Source organism: Populus euphratica, unplaced genomic scaffold (assembly GCF_000495115.2).
Source record: "Populus euphratica unplaced genomic scaffold, PopEup_1.0 scaffold49.1, whole genome shotgun sequence".
Classification (NCBI taxonomy): domain Eukaryota; kingdom Viridiplantae; phylum Streptophyta; class Magnoliopsida; order Malpighiales; family Salicaceae; genus Populus; species Populus euphratica.
In genome coordinates this window covers 696,810-716,956 of record NW_011499875.1, presented here as the reverse complement: position 1 = coordinate 716,956, position 20,147 = coordinate 696,810, and the positions used below count along the sequence as shown (strand labels likewise).

Here is a 20,147-nt window from a genome sequence, read left to right as displayed (position 1 = left end):
CGTGGTTTGCCTAAGTGAGGGCATCTTCTAATAAAAAATTAGCTGCCTTCTAAAGAAAAAAAAAAAAAAAACTTGGCACGTCTTGGTTTTTAATTGTGAGTCAGGAACATAATCTTATTCTTCCGGCCTAAACATGTTGGCCCTTTTTTTTTTGTAATGGATCTTTAATTTTTTTTGCATTTTATAATAAGATTCTCTTAAAATAAATTTACTAAAATAATTATGTAATTATACCCAAATAATTATAATAAACCTAATATACATAATTTTATAAAAATTTTACTCTTGAATATTCAATGTGGATTTTGTTATTTTTTATTATAAATATTTTATACAAGTTTTCTCAAATCCATTATTCTTATATTTTTTTCCAAAAAAGCATCAAAATTATCAAAAATTATTTTTTAATTAAAACTTGCTTTTAATATTATGATAAGTTTTGTCTTTTTTTTAATAATACTTTTGATAAAAATGGTTTTTATATATAAAAAAATGAATGCGTAAATAAAAAGAGAAAAAAATACATTTTTATATATAAAAAAATGAATGCGTAAATAAAAAAATACATTTTTTTCTCTCATCAGTAAATTGTTTTAGATATTTATTTTCATTACCTTCAATATTTTATACAATAAGTCACATAGCTAAAAAAGGGTAAGTTTTTTTGTTAAAAAATATATTAATAGTAGGAAGAGAATTTAGACTTAAAAATTCCATTTTTATACAAAATTTAAATAATTACTTTTCTTATAAAAAATTATTTTTATTACCTTATAATTAAATAAAAAAAATAAAAATGACATAAAATATCTTGATATATATTTATCTTTATTTTTATCTTAATTAAATAAAAAAATAAAAATAACATAAAATATCTTGATATATATTTATTTTTATTTTTATCTCTCACTCGTTACAATGAATATCAACCTTTTATTTTAATTTTTAATTATTGTTAAAAACTATTTTTATAATATATTGGTTCACATGCTTTTCAATTTGTAAAAACTATTTTTATAATATATTGGTTCAATTTTTACTAAACATGGACATCAAATTTTTAATTCTCGGTTAAATTTTGTAATGATGCTATAAAACATGTTCATAAAGCCTGCTTATTTTTCTCTTACATTACAAATTAATTTGAAATTCTAACTATAGCATAGAGCATGTGCCTAACTAGTTGTATTTAAACTAAAACGTAATCCCTATCTTGCATTTTTAATATATAATTAAATGAAATTCACCTAATAAATAAATAAATCCGTATAAACTTCATGCATCTGACATCTTTTAAATTCATTATAAGCACATGCTTAATTATTTAAATTATTTTTTAAATTTATTTGCAAGTCATTTATTATTGATGGTTGTTCATTAAATTAACATTAGATTTTAAATCAAGAATTTCACACCTTAATAATTTTTTTTTGTTAAAAACATTGCATTGTATCTATATTAGTCCCTTAAACTAGTAGACTCGTAAACCTAATTATCAAAATCCAAATTTAAACAAAGCCTTTGTTTCACAAAATAAAAACTCATTGATGTATTTTTGGATACATTTGAATGTAAAAGACATAACTTGGAGAGATGTTGTCTTAATTGTTTAAAAATTCAAACTTTAATCAAAATATAATGCAAACTTGACAAAAAAATGTTGACGCAATTTCCATTATTACGTGAAGAAATAAATATTTTCACGCATGTTGGAAAATAATTTTCGAAATAGTCTTAACAGAAACTATGAGGGGATCTTATAATTACATTAACTTCAAATATATTCACTAACCCTCTGCATTAATGGAAATTGAATTAACAATATATGAAAACTAAATAAATTCATAAAGATAATATAAATTGGTAGATCCCTTTATAATGATAGGTAGATTTTGGTTTTTAACCTTATCTAGTGAAGTGCTATTAAATTTACTCAATTAATTAGTAAACTCGTTGTCTTGAACTATTTAATATTATATACAAGTGAAGATAACAATATTAGTTCTCTTTTTAGAGTTCCTTTTTGGTTCTCATTAATGTGTTTATTTTGGTCTCGAATAATTACCAGTTTTCATGAGTAATTTAGATAATCTAGTCTTTATAAAATTTTTAAATAAATTATTAAATTTTTTATTTATACAAGTGATGTTTTATTAAAAATATTATAATATATTCTACTTGGTAAACTAAGACGTACAAAATCATTAAGAACATAAATTGCCCTTGTCACATTGCAACTAATTCTGTTATTATCATAGGAACAAGCAGGAAATTATTGTTTTTAGAGTTACTAGGTATGCCACATGACTTAGTTTGATTTTATATATCCAGTTAAAAATTTTTATTCAAGAACAAGTATTTAACAATATTATGTATATAATGTAAATATTTAGACTTATTATTATACATACTACTTAATACTCTTCCAATTTCTAACATGCTATAATAATCAATATAAATTATTGGGATTGATTTTGGCCAATATTGAGTATCCTTAAAGAAATTCCAAAGCTATTCTACTTTTTTTGTAACTTTATTAAGAGGTATAAAATCTGATTTCATTATAGTTCTTATGGATTTTGAATTGTATCCACTAGAAAATTTTAAATTCTTAATATTAGATATTTGATTTAAATTATTATAACCTTCCAATAACACCAGGTATCTAGTACAATAATGTAGCTTATAGTTTAACGAGTACATCAAATATCCAAGTGTCTTATTTATTATTTTTCAATAATTCATGGATTAATTATAAATTTAATCAACTCATTTATTGAGTATGCAATATCTAGTGTTGTACAATTTATAACATGCATTATGCTTCCAATTATAAAGATCCTACAAAACTATTTTTAACTTGATTTCACATGAAACATCTAAAAACATTATAGAAAACTCGATAATCAAGTTTTCAACCCTAAATCCCTATTTAATCACTAAAAAAAAATTAAATGAATAAAAAAAATCATGAACCTTTATCTACTTTTTCATCTTTACAGAACAACACTATTTTCATTAAACTTTTCTTACTAAATCCCTATTTAATCACTAAAAAAAAATAAATGAATAAAAAAATTCATGAACCTTTATGTACTTTTTCATCTTTACAGGACAACACTATTTTCATTGAACTTCTCTTGCAAAAATCATTAAACTTTTCTTACAAAAAAAAAAACACTAACACTAAAATCAACTTTACTGTGAGTTAGAATGTTATCATCAAAGCACCTTCACTTTCCTAAAACTTTTATAACAATCATCTCTCTCCTTTTAATATCTAAAGATTGAAACATGAAAAATATAAAGTTTAAGATAAAAATATCAAAACTTAAAACATTATAGACCAAATATATATATAAACTGAAACTGTAAGGACCAAGTTGAAGTTTTTTAATTTAAAATGAGAAAAAGAACTATTTTATTTTTTTATTCAATTTGATCATTTTTCTCTTTATGTTTTTAGCTGCAACCAATAATTCTATTTTGTAACATTTATCTTTAATTTATCATGAAATTATTAATCTATATATAAAGTAAGAGCATGCATAGTGAAATAAATCTCAACACGTAAAAATATATTAATATAACTTTAAAGGATAAAATTACAGATAAATAAAGTTGAATGACCAACATGAAAATATAGGCACCGTAGAAATAAATGGTGAAATCCATAATGTTCTGAATAGTGAATTTCACTTTCACCACCCCATCCTTTTGTATTTATAATTATATATAATATAACTATGGTATAAGTGTAATTTTTTAATATAATTTTAAAGATTAAATTTTAGATTGGTTCTGGATTGAGAATAAAAATATCCATATATAATTTTATTTTTTCAATTTTTATCTAAACCTAAACTATTCATAAAATTTCTAACTCATTTCTTCTATAGTTCATTTGATAATGTAATTAAAATTGTATTTTATTCCAATCATAGTTTTGGAAATATTTAATCAATTAACACACATCATATTTTTGTATTTATAATCATATAATATTTATAACTATATATAATATAGCTACGGTATAAGTGTAATTGCTTTTTATAATTTTAAGTATATTATTAAATTTTAGATTGGGTCTAGATTGAGAATAATAACATTTATAGCAGTCCAACATGTTCGATTGAACTTATAATTTTATTCTTGATGATACAGATTTATTTTTAAGCTTGATATTCTAAAACTCGCATGATAAGTTAACAACCAATATTTTTAATAATACTAGTTACTACTTCTTTACTTATCGATACAGTGATACAGAGTATTACAATATCTACACACAACTTTATCTTTTCAAGTTTTATCTGAACATCAACTACCTTTTCAAGTTTTATCTGAACATCAACTACGCATAAAATTTCTAACTCATTCTTCTAGCCATTCATTAAAATTATAATTTACTTTAATCATAGTTTTGAAAATATTTAGTCAGTTAACATATACTATATATTTTTGTAGTTATAATTATATATAATATAGCTATAGTATAAGTGTAATCCTTTTTTTATAATTTTAAAGATATTATTAAATTTTAAACCGAGTCTTAATTAAAAATAACAATATTTATACACAATTTTATTTTTTATTTTTTAAAGTTTTATTTAAATCTAAATTATTCATAAAAGTTTTAACCCATTCTTTCAAAAGTTTATTTAATAATGTAATTGGAATGGTATTTTTCTCCAAAAATAAAATAGTTTTAAAAATATTAGTTAATTATCACGCACCATATTTTTTGAAACACTGATTACAAAAAGCTATAATTTATAATTTATTTTTGAATATATTTTTTTAAACTAAAATTATAAAAGCTATTAAAATATAAGATATATACTTAGGCTCAACTTATTTGTCAAAAAATAGTTTTTATGAAAAATTGGATGCTGCAAAGTTGATAATTTTTTGATGTTTGGTATAATTATAAAAAATATATTGAAAATAATTTTAAGTATTTAACTATACCATAAAAAATAACTTATTAATATTATATTTTTTTCCAACTTATTAAAAGTATAAAAATCAAATTTGATAGATAAAAAAATTAAAAGGTGATGAAATTAAAAAATATAATTTTATAAATTATAATTTGATAGATAAAAAAATTGAAAGATGATGAAATTAAAAAATATAATTTTATAAATTATCTTGAATAAAATAAATAACAACTAAAAAACAATGATTAAATCTAATATATGAAAAAATAGAAAAAGAATAAAATTAAAGTTTTTTTCTAGTTTTTATAAATTATTTTAAATAAAATAAATAAAAAATAAAATCAAATTTTACATATAACAAAATTGAAAGACAATAAAATGGAAGAAATTAATTTTATAAATTATCTCAAATGAATTAAATAATATCAAATTTTAAATTTTAAATTTTAAAAAATGTTTTTTTAAATAAAAAAATAGTTTTTTGCATAAAAGCTAATTTAATTATTTTAAAATCCCGGTTGCGGTGAAATTATCATTCTATCCGTTTGCGGTGAAATTATCAATTCCCATCCCCTTCAGTGCGGAGAGTTGCTTTTCACATTCCGGGAGACTTGTCGAGAATCGCTTGGTCCATTCCTTTAGTCCTCCGTCAACGACTGTGTCTGTCAGAGATTAACGCTCTCTTGTTTTCAGAACTCTCTTTTTCTAGTCATCGAAGATTGGAACACTCTACTACTACCCATCCACTCTCCACACGCCCTTTAAAAAAAATAATCCAAAACCCCCCCTCTCAAATCTAATCTCATGCAATGAAATCGTCATCATCACCAACGGATTCAAGACCAAAATTAACACCTCTGCAGGTGTACGAATCCACTTCTACCTCAAGAAGATCTCCAAGATTAGCTCCACCAAACAACAATGTACCTTCAAAACCCCCCAAATCTAGCAAACCCAAAACAACTCACATTTCCCTCAGACGATCTCCGAGGCTTGAACCCGCACCTGCTACTGTCCAAAGCGTTTCGAGGAAAAAACACATCCGAAACGTTTCTAAAACGAAATGCTCTGCTCGAAACGTTTCTGTTGACCTCAAAATCCCGTCGAGGTCCTCAAGGGCGGGGAATTCGCGCATGCAAAATGTTGCCGCCAACCGAACAGTTTTGGTGGATTCTTCAGCTTTGAGGCGGTCGCCGAGGCTGTCAAGTGTGGACATGGAGATTGTTGTTAGTGAACGAAACGCTCCAGGTGTTTTGGCGGATACAGCGCGCTTGAGGAGGTCCCCGAGGCTGGCAAATGGGTACGCGGAGGTTGCGGTCGGTAAAGTGAGGACTTTCTTGAAGAGAAAGAGAGTGTCCGACGAGATGTCAAGGTCACCGAGAAATCAGAACGGCCGATTGGACGTACAGTTTGCCTTAGTTCAGGTGTCGTTTTTCTTCTGCACGCTCGTTAGTCTGTTGTTATTTTTTCTTTTGTTATGGATTGCGTACTTGTGTTTACTTCGATGTTAACAATGGGTTCTTTATTTTCTGCAGAGTGAAAAATGCTCGCGCTTCATAGTAAAGTAATAATTTTATTACACAGTAAATTTATTGGGTCGACTTTTTGCTGTTTCTTTTTTTTTTTTTAATTTTAATTTTATAGCTGGTAGTTAGTAATTACTCTGCATGCTTGTGTTTTAGCGAAGAGAATGAAAGAAATTGTTTGGAAGTAGAATGCTCGAGTAAGGAGATAACAAAGGGGTCACCTGTAGCATGCGGTTCAGCAAATGCTAAACTGGGATGCTGTCAAAAGCGTGGTTGTCAGTCTGTTTTGTTGACAATTTCTGACTCTGAAGTAGGGGATTCGGGAGAGTTTGAAGCCAAACCGCTATTGCTTCCATGGCATGAAGACAATGAGAGGCAAACTGGGATGGTAAAATGTGATGATGGCTCAAGTGTGTTTGGGGAGGAGCCGTTGAGGATGTCTCCAAGTTTTGATTTTGCAAATGAAAATGCTGTTATTAACGAGTCTCCCATAAAATCTTGTAAATGGTCCTCGGCATTGGATGGGGATGGGAATTTTGAAGTGATATCTTGTTCCAGTGGGATTTTTAATTCGAATGATGTATGCCCTTCTAAGAGGGTTAAAATTTGTGAAGAAAACTCTGCTTCAGGAATGTCTGATGAAAAGCTCTTGAGACGGTCTCCCAGGACAAACTCTATTGTTGTGACTGAAAGTAGGGAAAAAAAGTCAGGTAAGAAGCAATCTCCAAAGAAGAATTCTGGTAAAGAACGGTCTTTGGAGAAGGCTTCTTCAGGGAAGAAGCAGAAGGAACACAGAGGTAATTGTTCCCTTATTGGAGATCCTATCCCCCATGATGAAGCTCAAGAAAGGTGGTATTGGCGATATGAAATGAAGGTGGCTAATAAATTCTTGTTTTATTATATATTTATTTTTATCTTTTACTTGATTTTCAGTACATATTTGGCACTCTTTTTTATTGCAATTTTATTTCAGTATTAGGTATTTTGGGGGGCTCTAACAGTCTTACTGGGTGATAATAGTTATATTTGTGCTTGGTTCATCTGACTTTTGTCTGTGAATTTATTGTTGCCACGTGAAAATTTGGCAACCATATAAGATCTTGTTGCAATTCTTAAGATAATCTGGTGTTGTGTTATTTTATTATTCAAACGTTTAGATGGTTTTAGATGGTCATCGTGTCATCAGAATTCTGTATTTCCTCCTGGTGGTAGGTGTATATCAATTATGCCTTATTAACTGTAAATGAGTTTGTTGCACTAGAACACGAACTATTACTGATTTTCAAGGTAACTTCTGGTTGCAGATTTTCTTTGATGTGGTTGTCACAGCAGTCATGTGTCTTAATAGGTTATATAGGTTCAAATGATGCAGGGCCTGTGCCTAACATCAATCTTACATGTATATCAAAAGATGATTGTCAATTTGATGTTTTTCTTTTCTTTTTCTGACATAATTTAATTAAGAACTAGAACATGCAGCTTTAGATGATAAGGTAACCCCCCTTATAAGTGGCATCTTGGCTATGGAAAACCCCTGAAATAGTCCTGCTAAATATCATGTATATAAGAAGTGAAGTACACTATACTATCCAAATAATGTATAAGCGTGGTTGCTTGTGTTGAAGATTCTAGAATTGTCCTCCAACCAAACAGACCAGATTATCACATAAACAGCACATCTATGAATGTCGCCTCAGTCTGTTAACCAACAGTTTTGTGTCAGAAAAACCTCCTCTAGGATCTTAAGATACAAACCTCCAATTCCCAGAGATTGAAGAAAGATTAGTTTAAAAAATTGGTTTCCTGGAGTTGCATTGCTGCTAAAACTGAAAAAACAAACTTACCAAAATGATTTGCTGTGTGGCCTTTGCACCTGTAACGAGCTAGTAGTATTGGCTAATTAAGATTTCAGATCAAACAAGTGATATCTTATCCTTCCTAGTAAGTGGTGACTTGACATGCTCCATAACTTTTAGTGCATGAAATTATCTGTAAATCATACGCTAGCTGTTTTAATTCTATTTGCCATAGATTTTGATTATTCCAATATTCATGGTGGGCATCTTTGAGTTTGCAGAGTAAGAGAACCAAGCATTCAAGACTCGCTTTAGAGTAAGCAATCAGTTATGAGCTATTCTATCTGTCTGGTATTTGTTGTTTTATGTATCCTATTTTAATGATGTTTTAGCTTCTTATGGTTTTTTGCTTGTCAATTTTTGTTTATGTTTGTTTGTTCAGCGATGATGATGAAGATAAGGTTGTTTGGAATGTTGAATGCCATTACACTCAGGCTGATATTGAAGGTCGCATCATTAATCTTGGAGATTGTGTCTATGTAAAGGTAAATGCACCTATTTTTTATGAGAATTTACTGATGATGGATATTTCTTTTCTTATGTGCAACATTACCATTTCATCTTCCTATCAGGTTAAACCATCATTATTTTGATGCTACTCATACTTTTGCTACCCTATGATTAGGCTATATTTTTGAAGTCACAAGTTGCATACCCTTGGTAGAAGCTGTTATTCTATGTATGTTAAGTACGAGCTTCTTGTTAACAATATGGTGTCACATAATATGAACTCAAAATTCCATTACATAATAGCTGTTATTTGGCTCCAATGCTTATTTTAGCTTGTCAGCCTCATTTAATTGACCAAGCATTTGCTTGGTATGTGATATTGTTTTTCTTTCTTACAATTCTGCTTGCAAGAAAACACTCAGATGTGGGCTGATATTCAGGCTAAATGTTAACACTCTAAATTTTTAAATAATAAGTTCTATATATTTTATTTTTTTGTTACCTAATCATGCGGCATTTCTTTCTATTGCACTTGCCCCTCTGAAATTGATTTTTCAGGATGGTTGCTAGCACAATTTGGATTAGCCTATTTCGTAGTAGAGCTTAGGCACAAGAATGGAGTATTGCATTGCCTACACTTCTTTTACTGAACTATGAGGGAAAAAAAGTTTTGAGTTTTTTCAGAACCATTAATCTATCTATTGGAGCAATTTGTAGGGTGAAGGAGCAAAAAATCATATTGGTAGTATCTTAGAGTTTTTCAAGACAACAGACAGGGAAGATTATTTTAGGGTCCAATGGTTTTACAGAGCTGAGGATACGGTGAGCACATAAATTTTATTGGATTGAATCATTTATTTATTTTTGTATTGAATTCTTCACTGTTCCATCTCCTCAGGTGATGAAAGAAGCAGCTGATTTTCATGACAATAAGCGGTTATTTTATTCCACAGTGATGAATGATAATCCAATAGATTGCATTATTTCTACAGTCACTGTTGTACAGATATCACCTAGGGTAAGGTTCAGTCTTACTTCTAGATTTTTATCAACTTCAATAATCTTCAGGAAGGCTGCCTTTTCAAGTTCTTGTAGGCTTTGATGGCATCTCGTCCTTTTTTCCCCTAATTAATTTATTTTGCATGCTAATTTAATAAATTGCAACTTGTTTCAGGTAGATTTAAAATTTCATTCAACACTAGCGTCTGACTTCTACTTTGACATGGAATACTGTGTGGATTATTCAACATTTCGAACTTTGCTGACTGGTAAGAATTTAAATTCTACTCCTGGTACCGAGTTGCTGTTTGAGTCTTGCTGCAATTGCATGTGAAATGGAGGAAGGGAAGGAACAGTTTCATCATTCAATGGAAGGCATGAGATATTGGTCAGGAGCCAATGTGCTTGATAAGCCCCAAACATCAAATTTCACATGTTTCATGCTAGTAAATTTTGATCCCAACTGTTAGGTTTGTAGGTAAGGAGAGGGAAAGAAAGAACCTTAGGATACTGAGAAAGAACAGCTAATAAGAGACAAATTCAACAATATCTTCGCTTCATTCTAATTCAAAAAACAGAAAATTACATATTGATGCTTTAATTGATTAAATCACCTCCCTTAATGCCCACCAATTCTGTATCACAAATCTGACTCTTGTGTATGGAGTACAACATGGTGGAAAATAATTCCTTTGGATCTTTTATTCTTTCCTCCAATACTTGCATCAGCTGGAAGATAGTGTATTGTGATAAGAGTGTTTATTCCAGTATGCAATTAGGTATTGTGGGATACTGGTGCTTATCTGTTGCCAATCTTTTCTTCCTAGATAAAAAGGTGCATAGGTTGAAGCTAAAATAGTATCCTTGATCAGTATGATATGCTGTTTGAATTACTTTCACCATCTATCCACCTCGGAGAAACAAAAAAACAGATTCTAAAAGGGAAGATAACACTTGTATGTAAGACAAAATTTGAGCTGGTTGATGACAGTTTCATTGCAGTGTATGAATGCTATAAATATAAGCCATTATTGTGTATTTTTGTTTGTTTTTGACTCTTCAATGATTAGATATTATGCTGGCTGGTGGTGTCTGTAGGGAAGAGAACACACTTTTCAAAAACAGCAGGATTAGATAGCATCTGATCTAACAATATCTTTAAGATAGTCCATCCATTAATGGTGTCGCTTTTCTTTCTCCAACTAAATGAATTTCTTGCATGCATCCTTTTATACGTTCTAGCATGGATACATTCATGTCAACATATTTATGTTCATTCACTCTGCCTCAGCTGAATGGCATAAAAGGATGCATGCAGCCAACCCCAACTAGTTTGGAATGCTCTTGTTGCCCCAGCTGTCTTTTAAGAAAGGCATCTGAATCAGTGCAGCAACTAGGGCTTAGGACTTTCATATTATAGTGCTCTGTTCAGGAAGAAAAAAGAAAAAGAAAAAAAAATATATAAAAATTAACCAATCTTCTTGGGCACTATATTAATCTATTTATTGATATTTCGCAGGCTAAAAGTAGGAAACATTCATCTTGTATTTGTTCCAATTTCTTTTCAAACAAATCTTTATAGTTCTGTTTCAGCTGGTGGTCCTTTCTTTTGTTTTATGTCGTGATGCTTCTCCATTTTGGAACATTGACTTTAAATGGTGGTCATCAGTCTCACTCCTATTCTTTTATGCACAATATAGTGGAGGGTTTTTTTCAATTTTCAAGCTGGATTGGTTTTAACTCAAAGTAATGTGTTTTGGAATCTCACAAGTTTCAGGATTGAGTGGTACTTTCACTTTATTTTTGGTATCCTGCTGTTTTTGGTTTTCTTGAACAGCCTGGTAATTACCATGTGTTTGCATGACCTTGAATTCCTCCTTTTGTTCCATAAAATATACAAAACTGACTATGAAACGATGAAAGCTTTGAACCAGGCATGACACCTGTACATCTGATGTTCTGTCTCCAGATTGTTCATTAAAGGGACATGAGTTATCACCACTGCCTTTCTGTGATTCTCGTTCTGCAACTCCCAGTGATATTTCAATGGAAAACATGTCCACTTGTGGAAGTTACAAAGCAAAGTTGACACTACTAGATCTTTTCTCTGGTTGTGGTGGAATGTCAACTGGATTATGCCTTGGTGCCAAAGTTTCTTGTGTCGATCTTGTGACGGTACTTTCTTGAAATTTTGTTATGTTACTCCTTGAAGTCAAGAAATTTCATGTTTAAGCACACACATGATTTTTCTTTAGTTTTGTTCCCCTTTTATTTTAGAGATGGGCGCTAGACAGTGATGAGTCTGCATGTCAAAGCTTGAAGTTAAATCATCCGGAGACACATGTGAGTGTGCCTGATCTACCATTTGATTACTGCTAGTTCTTCTGTAAAAAATTGGAATTTTATGAGATATATGATGGTCTTAAATATAGGTTAGGAATGAAGCTGCCGAGGATTTTCTTGAACTATTGAAGGAATGGCAAAAGCTATGCAAACGATATGTGGTCAATGATGTAGGAAGGACGCATAATTCACGGTCAATGGCATCAAGTATGTCAAAACAAAATAAAAATTCTTCAAATGATGATGATATTGCTCCTGGTGAATATGAAGTTGCTAGGCTTGTTGACATTTGTTATGGGAAGACTGATAAGAGAGGAAAGCGTGGGCTGAAATTTAAGGTACTTCATGACAATTGCCATTCTCTAAATTTCTGTTAGTTCACTGCATAAGACATCATCGTTCATACCCCAAACTTTATAATTAATCGGATGTTAATTTTTATCATTGCTTTTCGGGATCAATTTGCATTAAATAAATGAATGATTCCAAATGGTTTTTATTAAGGGAAGTCCTTGTCTCGTGCTTTTGAGAGTCAAGCTGATGATCTTGATATCATTTTTAACATTAAAAATATAAACTGATAAGTTTGCAAAATAATAGAACATATTGTATTAGAAGAATTTTGGACTTTGTATTGATATAAAAGCATTAATAAGTAATGTTAGTGTTTAAGTACCAATCCTTTTTCCTCTCAAATTTTTAATTGTGAAGTTTACTTGGGTTTTGACAACTTTCTGCTGAAGTCTACAAGCATGTTCCCTAAATAATTTTAGAGGTCAAGTATTAGAACTTGTTTAAAATAAATGGTAAAAAAGGCGTGAAATTGCATGTTTAATTAAATGAAACTTTGTTTTCTCTTAAACATCATGGGTCATAATTCATATTCATTTTTTGTTTGATATTGTAGTTTGGTGAAGATGATTTTCTACTCATAGCTATTTCGTTAGGTGCACTGGAAGGGTTATAGTACCAGTGAAGATTCATGGGAACCAATTGAAGGCTTAAGGTATGCTTTTTAGAATGCAATATTTCTGCTTGACTCTGTCCAATATTACGTATTGATTTGAAAATTTTCAGTAACTGTGGAGATTGTATACGGGATTTTGTAAGAGAGGGGTTCAAATCCAAGATCTTGCCTCTTCCTGTGAGTTCTCTCTCACTGTTGCTACAAGCTGGGATGCTATCTAAATTCTTACACCAGCATTTTCCTAATGAATCATTATGTACCAGGGTGATGCTGATGTGATTTGTGGAGGTCCTCCATGCCAAGGGATTAGTGGCTATAATCGCTATAGAAATGTTGATTCTCCTCTTGCTGATGAAAGAAATATTCAGATTGTTGTCTTCATGGACATAGTGCAGTTCTTAAAACCTAAGTATGTGCTGATGGAAAATGTAGTTGACATCCTTAGATTTGACAAGGCTTCGTTTGCTAGATATGCTTTAAGCCGATTGGTGCATATGAAATACCAAGCAAGGCTTGGCACTGTTGCAGCTGGTTGTTATGGTCTTCCACAATTTCGGCTGCGTGTTTTCTTGTGGGGAGCTCATCCCAAGGAGGCAAGTTTCATAATTCATGGTTTCAATCATCATAATGATATTTTATAGGGAATTCGACCCATTCATTTCCCCAAAACTTGTATTTAGAATAAGTCTATAAGAAGACCATTTAAAATAGAAAAAATGAACAACCATTCTTATGTGCTGGAAGTAATCTTCAATGGCCAAGACAACATGAAATTTCAATTGCTAAAAGACATAACATTCATCAGGCATAATGACAGTCTGAATATCTTGAACTCTTTGTGATGTTAAATGACCATCTAATTGTTTTATTGCTTTCTTTCCCCCTGCAGAAACTGCCTCAATTTCCACTTCCTTCTCATGATGTCATTGTCAGATATTGGCCTCCACCTGAGTTTGAGGTATCAGCTTTCTTTCACAAAGGTCTGAAATCACATTTATCTGCAGCCTATATAGTTAGTTGATGATTTGATTGGTTATTGCAGCGGAACACTGTTGCCTATGATGAAGATCAACCTCGTGATGATCTAGAAAAAGCCACAGTTCTTCGCGATGCCATTTCAGATCTTCCAGATGTAGGTTCACTGTATGCTGTATTTCCATTTATTGATGGACAACTTTAGTAATTCTATTTTACTCTCATCTTACTTGATGTTAAAGGTCACAAGCCATGAAACCCGTGAGAAAATGGCATATGACAAGCCTCCAGAAACTGACTTTCAACAATTCATAAGGTCAACAAGAAACGGTAATGTGATTACTCTTAAATTGCAAAATTTGGTAATATTAATAGTCTCAATTGCTATACCAGAGGCATCGCAATATTATCTTTTGTAAATGTAAATGTGGATATGGTTGGACTGTTAAAATGCATCTGTCTAAATTTGGGTGATGAAATAATTGAAATTTTAGTATTACTATGACAAGCTACTTGCATAATTAGATTTTGAGCTTATCTTATCTCGTGTAGAGCCATCTGTAAATTATATAGTTATATATCTGTAATATAGGGATCCATCTCAACTCAATTAACTAAGTGGTAGTTTAATAAGCTGAAGTTCCTATTTATACAATTTCTTCCATCTATGGGAAATCTTTTGTTTTTTACTGTTTAAGGCCACACCAGTGCCTCTCTACATTCCAGCTGGATATAGGCTAAACCATCTCAAATGGTCCTCTTTTATCTTCAATTGGTTCTCATGGTAATCCAATTCCTTCTTGTCTTCGTTCTCTTCCATTTTCCATCTCAGTTGTGCTTATTGAACATGATTGTGTCCAACAATTTCTAGTAAGAAGCATAATTGGTGAAATGGTGAATACTTCCAACTTAGTGGGTTCTTAGGATCACATAGCAATCTAGTTGTGCATCTGGAGTTCAACCGTCTTGCTTTGACTCTATAGCTAACCAGCATCTGCCAATTTCTAAGAAGCATTTGCGAATTCATTGCTTATATTCCTTGGGATAATTTGCTCCAAAGCTGAAGAGATAGTAATGGTCTATGAGAAAGCTAACGACTGAATATGTTTATGGTTTCTTTTGACCATTCTCTTCTTTCTTACTTCTCCGTGATTTACTGTCTGTTCTTTTATTCCACATCTTGTCCCTGTGAGTTCTCGTTCATTATGAGTGTGTGTACTAAATGTTTAATATTACCAACAACATAATAATTCTGAAAAAAATAAAAAGAAATAAATGAGGTAGCTATGAAATAAATTAAACTTTTCATCTCCATTTTTTGGGTTATTAAATAAATTGAACTTTTAAAACTTTTTTACATTAGAGAAGTTATAGAACTTTGGCAATAAACCAATAAAATAATGCAGCAAAACATAAAAACTTGACCATCTTGGTTCTCTTTATCATGCCAAAAGTTCTATATTCTAAATGAAAGAAAAGCAAAATGCATGTCAATACTCAGAATTTAATAGTATAGATCTATTCAAATTGCAGGGAACCTTATCCTAACAATGTTTCATGGGGGCCAAATTTGAATTTTTTGAGACCTATATTTGAGTTTGGCGGTTGTCTTTGACTCTGTTGTTGCTTTTTGCAAACAAGCTTATGCTTTTCATTGTCTTAACATCACTGTTTAATCTCAACTCTATAGTCTCCTAAATTGTGAGAGATAATGACAATTACTGGCAATAAAGTAGTGAAAAATTCTTGTGATAAAGTTGATGAGTTTGGAGCTCAATCAAAAGTAGTTTATGTACGATTTTTTTGTAAAATTTAATTATATGGCGAGTTTGTTTCTATTTCCACACTGCATGAGCACCTGAAAAATGGACTCTTAGGTGGCTCAACCATAGATCTGTACATCTTCTCTTTGCATTTAGATCTACTATTGCTATAGATAGATATGATACTCTCTCCTTTTTGTTTAAATTGTTGCATTGCATAATAGTTATAGTATCAATTCCTTTGCATGCATCTAAGTTAACATATTCTCCTTCTTTTCCTATATGCTGCTAAAGTTACAATACATTTCTGCTTAATTTGAACCCTTTTGAGTTTGAACTCTAGGTTGTTTTTCACTATTCAGCTTTCAATTAACTCAAGCTCTTTTTTAATCTACTAGAGTTGTTGCCACAAAAAGTTCAAGTCACAGTGTGTTGTCTGGAATATGCTTAATTTTTTTTATCCATCATCAGAGCAAAAAGATAAAGATTCATGGCAGGTTTTGCTGTCGGTTAATAATGATAAGATATTCAAACTGTGTTTTCCCCAATTGTATTCATGCAGGTAACTACCATATTGTACATATAATTTTATCACAATTTTATGAGTTCTTTCCAAACTGGGGTGTCAACCAGATGGAAGAATGAAAATCGTTCTCCTATTTAAGGCTGTCAGCTTTTGGACCTTACATTTGGTGAAACATGCCTTTGTATATTTTAAAAATAAGTTAAAACTTTGGGAGTGTTCATGGAGCTAATTGCTGAATACATAACTGTTTTTTAATCTTTCTCTCTTCTGGCTCTGTAGAGATGACTGGTTCTGAGCTCAGTGGAACAAGAATGATCAATTTGCTATATGACCATCGTCCTTATTCATTAACTGAAGAAGATTTTGCTCGAGTTTGCCAAATTCCTAAAAAAAAGGTTGGATAAATATGGATTCTGTGGATTGGTATGCTGAGATTCATTCCTTGATTTTCTTTCTCATGTAGAAATTCTTTTAGGGAGCAAATTTCAGGGACCTACCTGGTGTGGTTGTAGGAGCTGACAATGTTGCCCGGCGGGGTCCAATGAAAGAGCAAATGCTGTTGCCATCGGGAAAGCCCCTGGTTAGTGCTTTATTGCATTTTCCTTTGACAGATTGACTCTTTTTTTCAGTTAATGAATGTGAAATAAATTGTGGATAGGAATATATGTGATTTTAAATATATGTTGCTTGTGGGCATGCTTTCCTGCATTTTGAATTATGCAATGAAATGATCTCTAGTTTTACAATTGTTGTCTCCTAAACTCACTCTTATTCTGTTACAAGAAAAGTTATCTAGAGATGGTTAAATAGTTCTATAGATACATTGTGCTCCAAGATATATATGTGAATACTTCTCAAAAACAAAATGAAGGGAATTTGCAGTCAATTTGGTAGCCGGCCTCAACAATGGAAGAGAAAACATTGATACTTGATCAATCCTTTCTGTGCAGCCAGCTCCAAACACAATTTAATGGCTTCAGGTTGGGTTCAAGATCATGTCTTGTCCCTGCCAAATTAAACAAATATTTTCCCTCAGCCAGAACTATCACTCACATTTAAAGACTAACCACCTGATCTTTACTGTTAATAACCATTTGGAAGGAAATCAACATAGTCATATTTTGATCTCTTTTCAGCTAAACATCCAAACTGCACTTAGTAAAAATACCTGCTTATTGTTGTTGGGCAAGAAATAATAGAATAAAACATATCAATCCCATGTTTATTTCTGAAATATACTTTAGCATACAAAAAATGATTTGGACAAGGGGGAAAAGAACAGATAAGGTAAATGGGATTTGAAGTACTAAAATATTTCATAAAGCTATTGGGAGGTGGTTAAACAAAACGAGTTTGTTGTAATGGACAGGAACAGACCAAAAGGTATTGAAATTTGTTGATTGGGTGAAAGGGACTGCATTATGGCCGTTGTAAATTAGGACTTTGATGTCATGCTTAGTGGGCACTGGCACTCATTTAAGTTGTGTTTTATTTGCTTGTAGGTACCTGATTTTGCCTTAAATTTTGAAGGAGGAAAGTCTAGAAGGTTACAGTTTTTCTCCTGTTTCCTCTCATAATTTTTTTTTTCAAACATTTTAAAGATCTGAGTATCTGTTTAGGCCATATGCGAGATTATGGTGGGATGAAACAGTGTCGACTGTTGTTACTTTTCCGGATCTTCACAGCCAGGTCCCTCCTTGCTCTTGTTTAAGCTTATAATCATATGTTTTTTTTATTGTAATAACTCGTCATGCATTTGTAGGCAGTGATGCATCCAGAGCAAGATCGAGTTCTCACCATACGAGAATGTGCAAGGCTGCAAGGTTTTCCTGATTATTATAGGTTCTACGGGACAGTTAAACAAAGGTGAGTATATTTCTTCAGAAAATTTCTATTTTTTTTTCCTTCTCAAAAACATCTGACAGCGTCTGTGTGCATATTTTTTAAAAGAAAAGGAAGACATTTTTTAACCAGTGAACCACCTCGAAACTGACCTAGTGCTCATAGTAGGTCATTTGAAAATTGAAACTCAAATAATTTCTAGTTAAACAAGTGGGTTGACCAATTACCTGCCAGTTGACCCCGTTGCTTGATCACCCAATCTGTTTTCAAAACAACGGTTGTTGACAAATCGATGTTTGCACAGCCCTGTTACTTTTGACTAGTTAATTTTGATTCCATAACTGGTTCTTTGAGTGATGAAATTGCTATTTCCTACCTCCTATGAAGTGTATACACTGTCCTGTTCTCAATCTCATGTCTCGTGTATATGTATGCGTGGGCGTGCAGTGACCGCAGTATCGAGCATGGTGTTTATATGACAAACTTTTGAACTTTTTTGCAGGTATCGTCAAATTGGAAATGCAGTTGCAGTTCCTGTAGGTCGTGCCTTGGGATTCACGTTGGGGATGGCATTTCAAAAACTAAGTGGGGATGATCCACTAATGACATTACCTCCCAAGTTCTCTCACTCTACTAACCTTCAATTAGCTAAATCACTGTTTCAGAAGGCTGAATAATATTTATTCGCACCGCAACCTTTCGGAAGGCTGAATAATATTTTTTCACACCGCCACCATGTCATCTATCTCATTACACGCGGCATTAACGTCGAGTTTTGCTTGCTGGGCTATTCCTTTTTCCTCAATCTTTTCTACCGGGAGCGGCAAGCTCGTGTCATTTTTTCATTGTAATTGGATATCTGATTTTTTGCATAAAGAAACTCATTGAATATCAATGAGAAATTTGTAGTTCGGATTTATTGTTTCAATAAAACGCCTGATGGCAACTGGAAAAAAAGGCGTGTTTGTGTCAATCTGTGAGTGCTTATTGAGCCCCAGATTATAAACAATGTTTATAAGATATTCCGTTCAAAGTTGAAGGACTCGATTACTTATTATTGATATTTGTTGCTGATATTGCTTAGGGGTGATTATTTCCTACCGAATTTTTTATATTCAAAATAATATATATATATATATATATATATATATATGTTACCCTTTTGATAATTTTTTTTTTTAATAAGCTATATATTCTGTTCCATATAAACACGGTGGATGGTAGAAGCATGCCTCAATTCTGAATAATTTTTTGTAGTCTATTTATCCTTCTAATAATTATTCTTTTAATGGGCTGCATATTTTATTTAATAGAAATTGGATATAAAAAAAATTATATGAACACGATGTAAATAAAGGACTGAGAATTAGCTCCAACGGAAACGAGGTTTGGGAAGTTGGAAGGGCTTATATTCAGACACATATCCCATTTTTATACACTTCCATTGACATTTCTGCTTTCACCAAAACTAGGACAAACCAGAAAGCTAATCCCTCGGAGTCCCAAAATCAATGACATTAAAAATAAAACATTAAAATTCCCGAAATCAATGACATTAAGACCAAATAAAAAAAAAGCATTAAAAGATATCATATATTTACTGTGTGCGTAGATTTATTGCATTGTAGATTACTAAATTGCAATAATTTCTTTGCCCTCCATTCCAAAAAACAAATGGATATATTTAGAGGTACAATGATATTTTTAAAGGCATCTATTTATCATTATACAATTGACCGTGGCTAGAATGGTCCATCACTGTTTTTTCTTGGTTAGATGACATTATTGTCCTTAAATAATGATATTTTTATAATGGGTCTTTCTTTATAATTTATTTGAAATTGGAGTAAATTAGTATTATAACAAATAAAATAAAATAAAAAATGGTTGGCACATACTATGCATGTGCCAGCAAATTGACACTACCTGTACTCTTCAAGCGACACATGTTGTATCT

General features: G+C 31.4%; 1 protein-coding gene across 4 annotated transcripts; it reads left to right on the top strand.

Annotated features, from left to right (window-relative positions):
- Window positions 1-5,471: 5,471 nt before the first annotated feature.
- Window positions 5,472-19,229, top strand: LOC105128211 (DNA (cytosine-5)-methyltransferase CMT2). Of its 4 annotated transcripts, none has more exons than XM_011029779.1 (23): window positions 5,472-6,367; window positions 6,479-6,507; window positions 6,626-7,343; window positions 8,547-8,581; window positions 8,708-8,810; window positions 9,493-9,597; window positions 9,674-9,793; window positions 9,950-10,043; window positions 11,744-11,949; window positions 12,052-12,117; window positions 12,207-12,455; window positions 13,065-13,123; window positions 13,195-13,261; window positions 13,348-13,677; window positions 13,974-14,042; window positions 14,127-14,216; window positions 14,302-14,389; window positions 16,628-16,743; window positions 16,824-16,928; window positions 17,851-17,894; window positions 17,968-18,037; window positions 18,127-18,214; window positions 18,693-18,849. In XM_011029779.1, exons 1-23 carry the CDS (start codon window positions 5,753-5,755, stop codon window positions 18,728-18,730), a joined length of 3,504 nt encoding a protein of 1,167 aa, XP_011028081.1. In that variant the 5' UTR covers window positions 5,472-5,752; the 3' UTR covers window positions 18,731-18,849. The 4 variants fall into 4 exon arrangements, 3 of the variants coding, with proteins under 3 accessions (XP_011028081.1, XP_011028082.1, XP_011028080.1); XM_011029778.1 differs by having other exon boundaries at window positions 5,473-6,367; window positions 18,111-18,214; window positions 18,693-19,229; XR_842815.1 differs by lacking the exons at window positions 17,968-18,037; window positions 18,127-18,214; window positions 18,693-18,849 and having other exon boundaries at window positions 16,628-16,742; window positions 16,822-16,928.
- The last annotated feature ends 918 nt before the right edge of the window (window positions 19,230-20,147 follow it).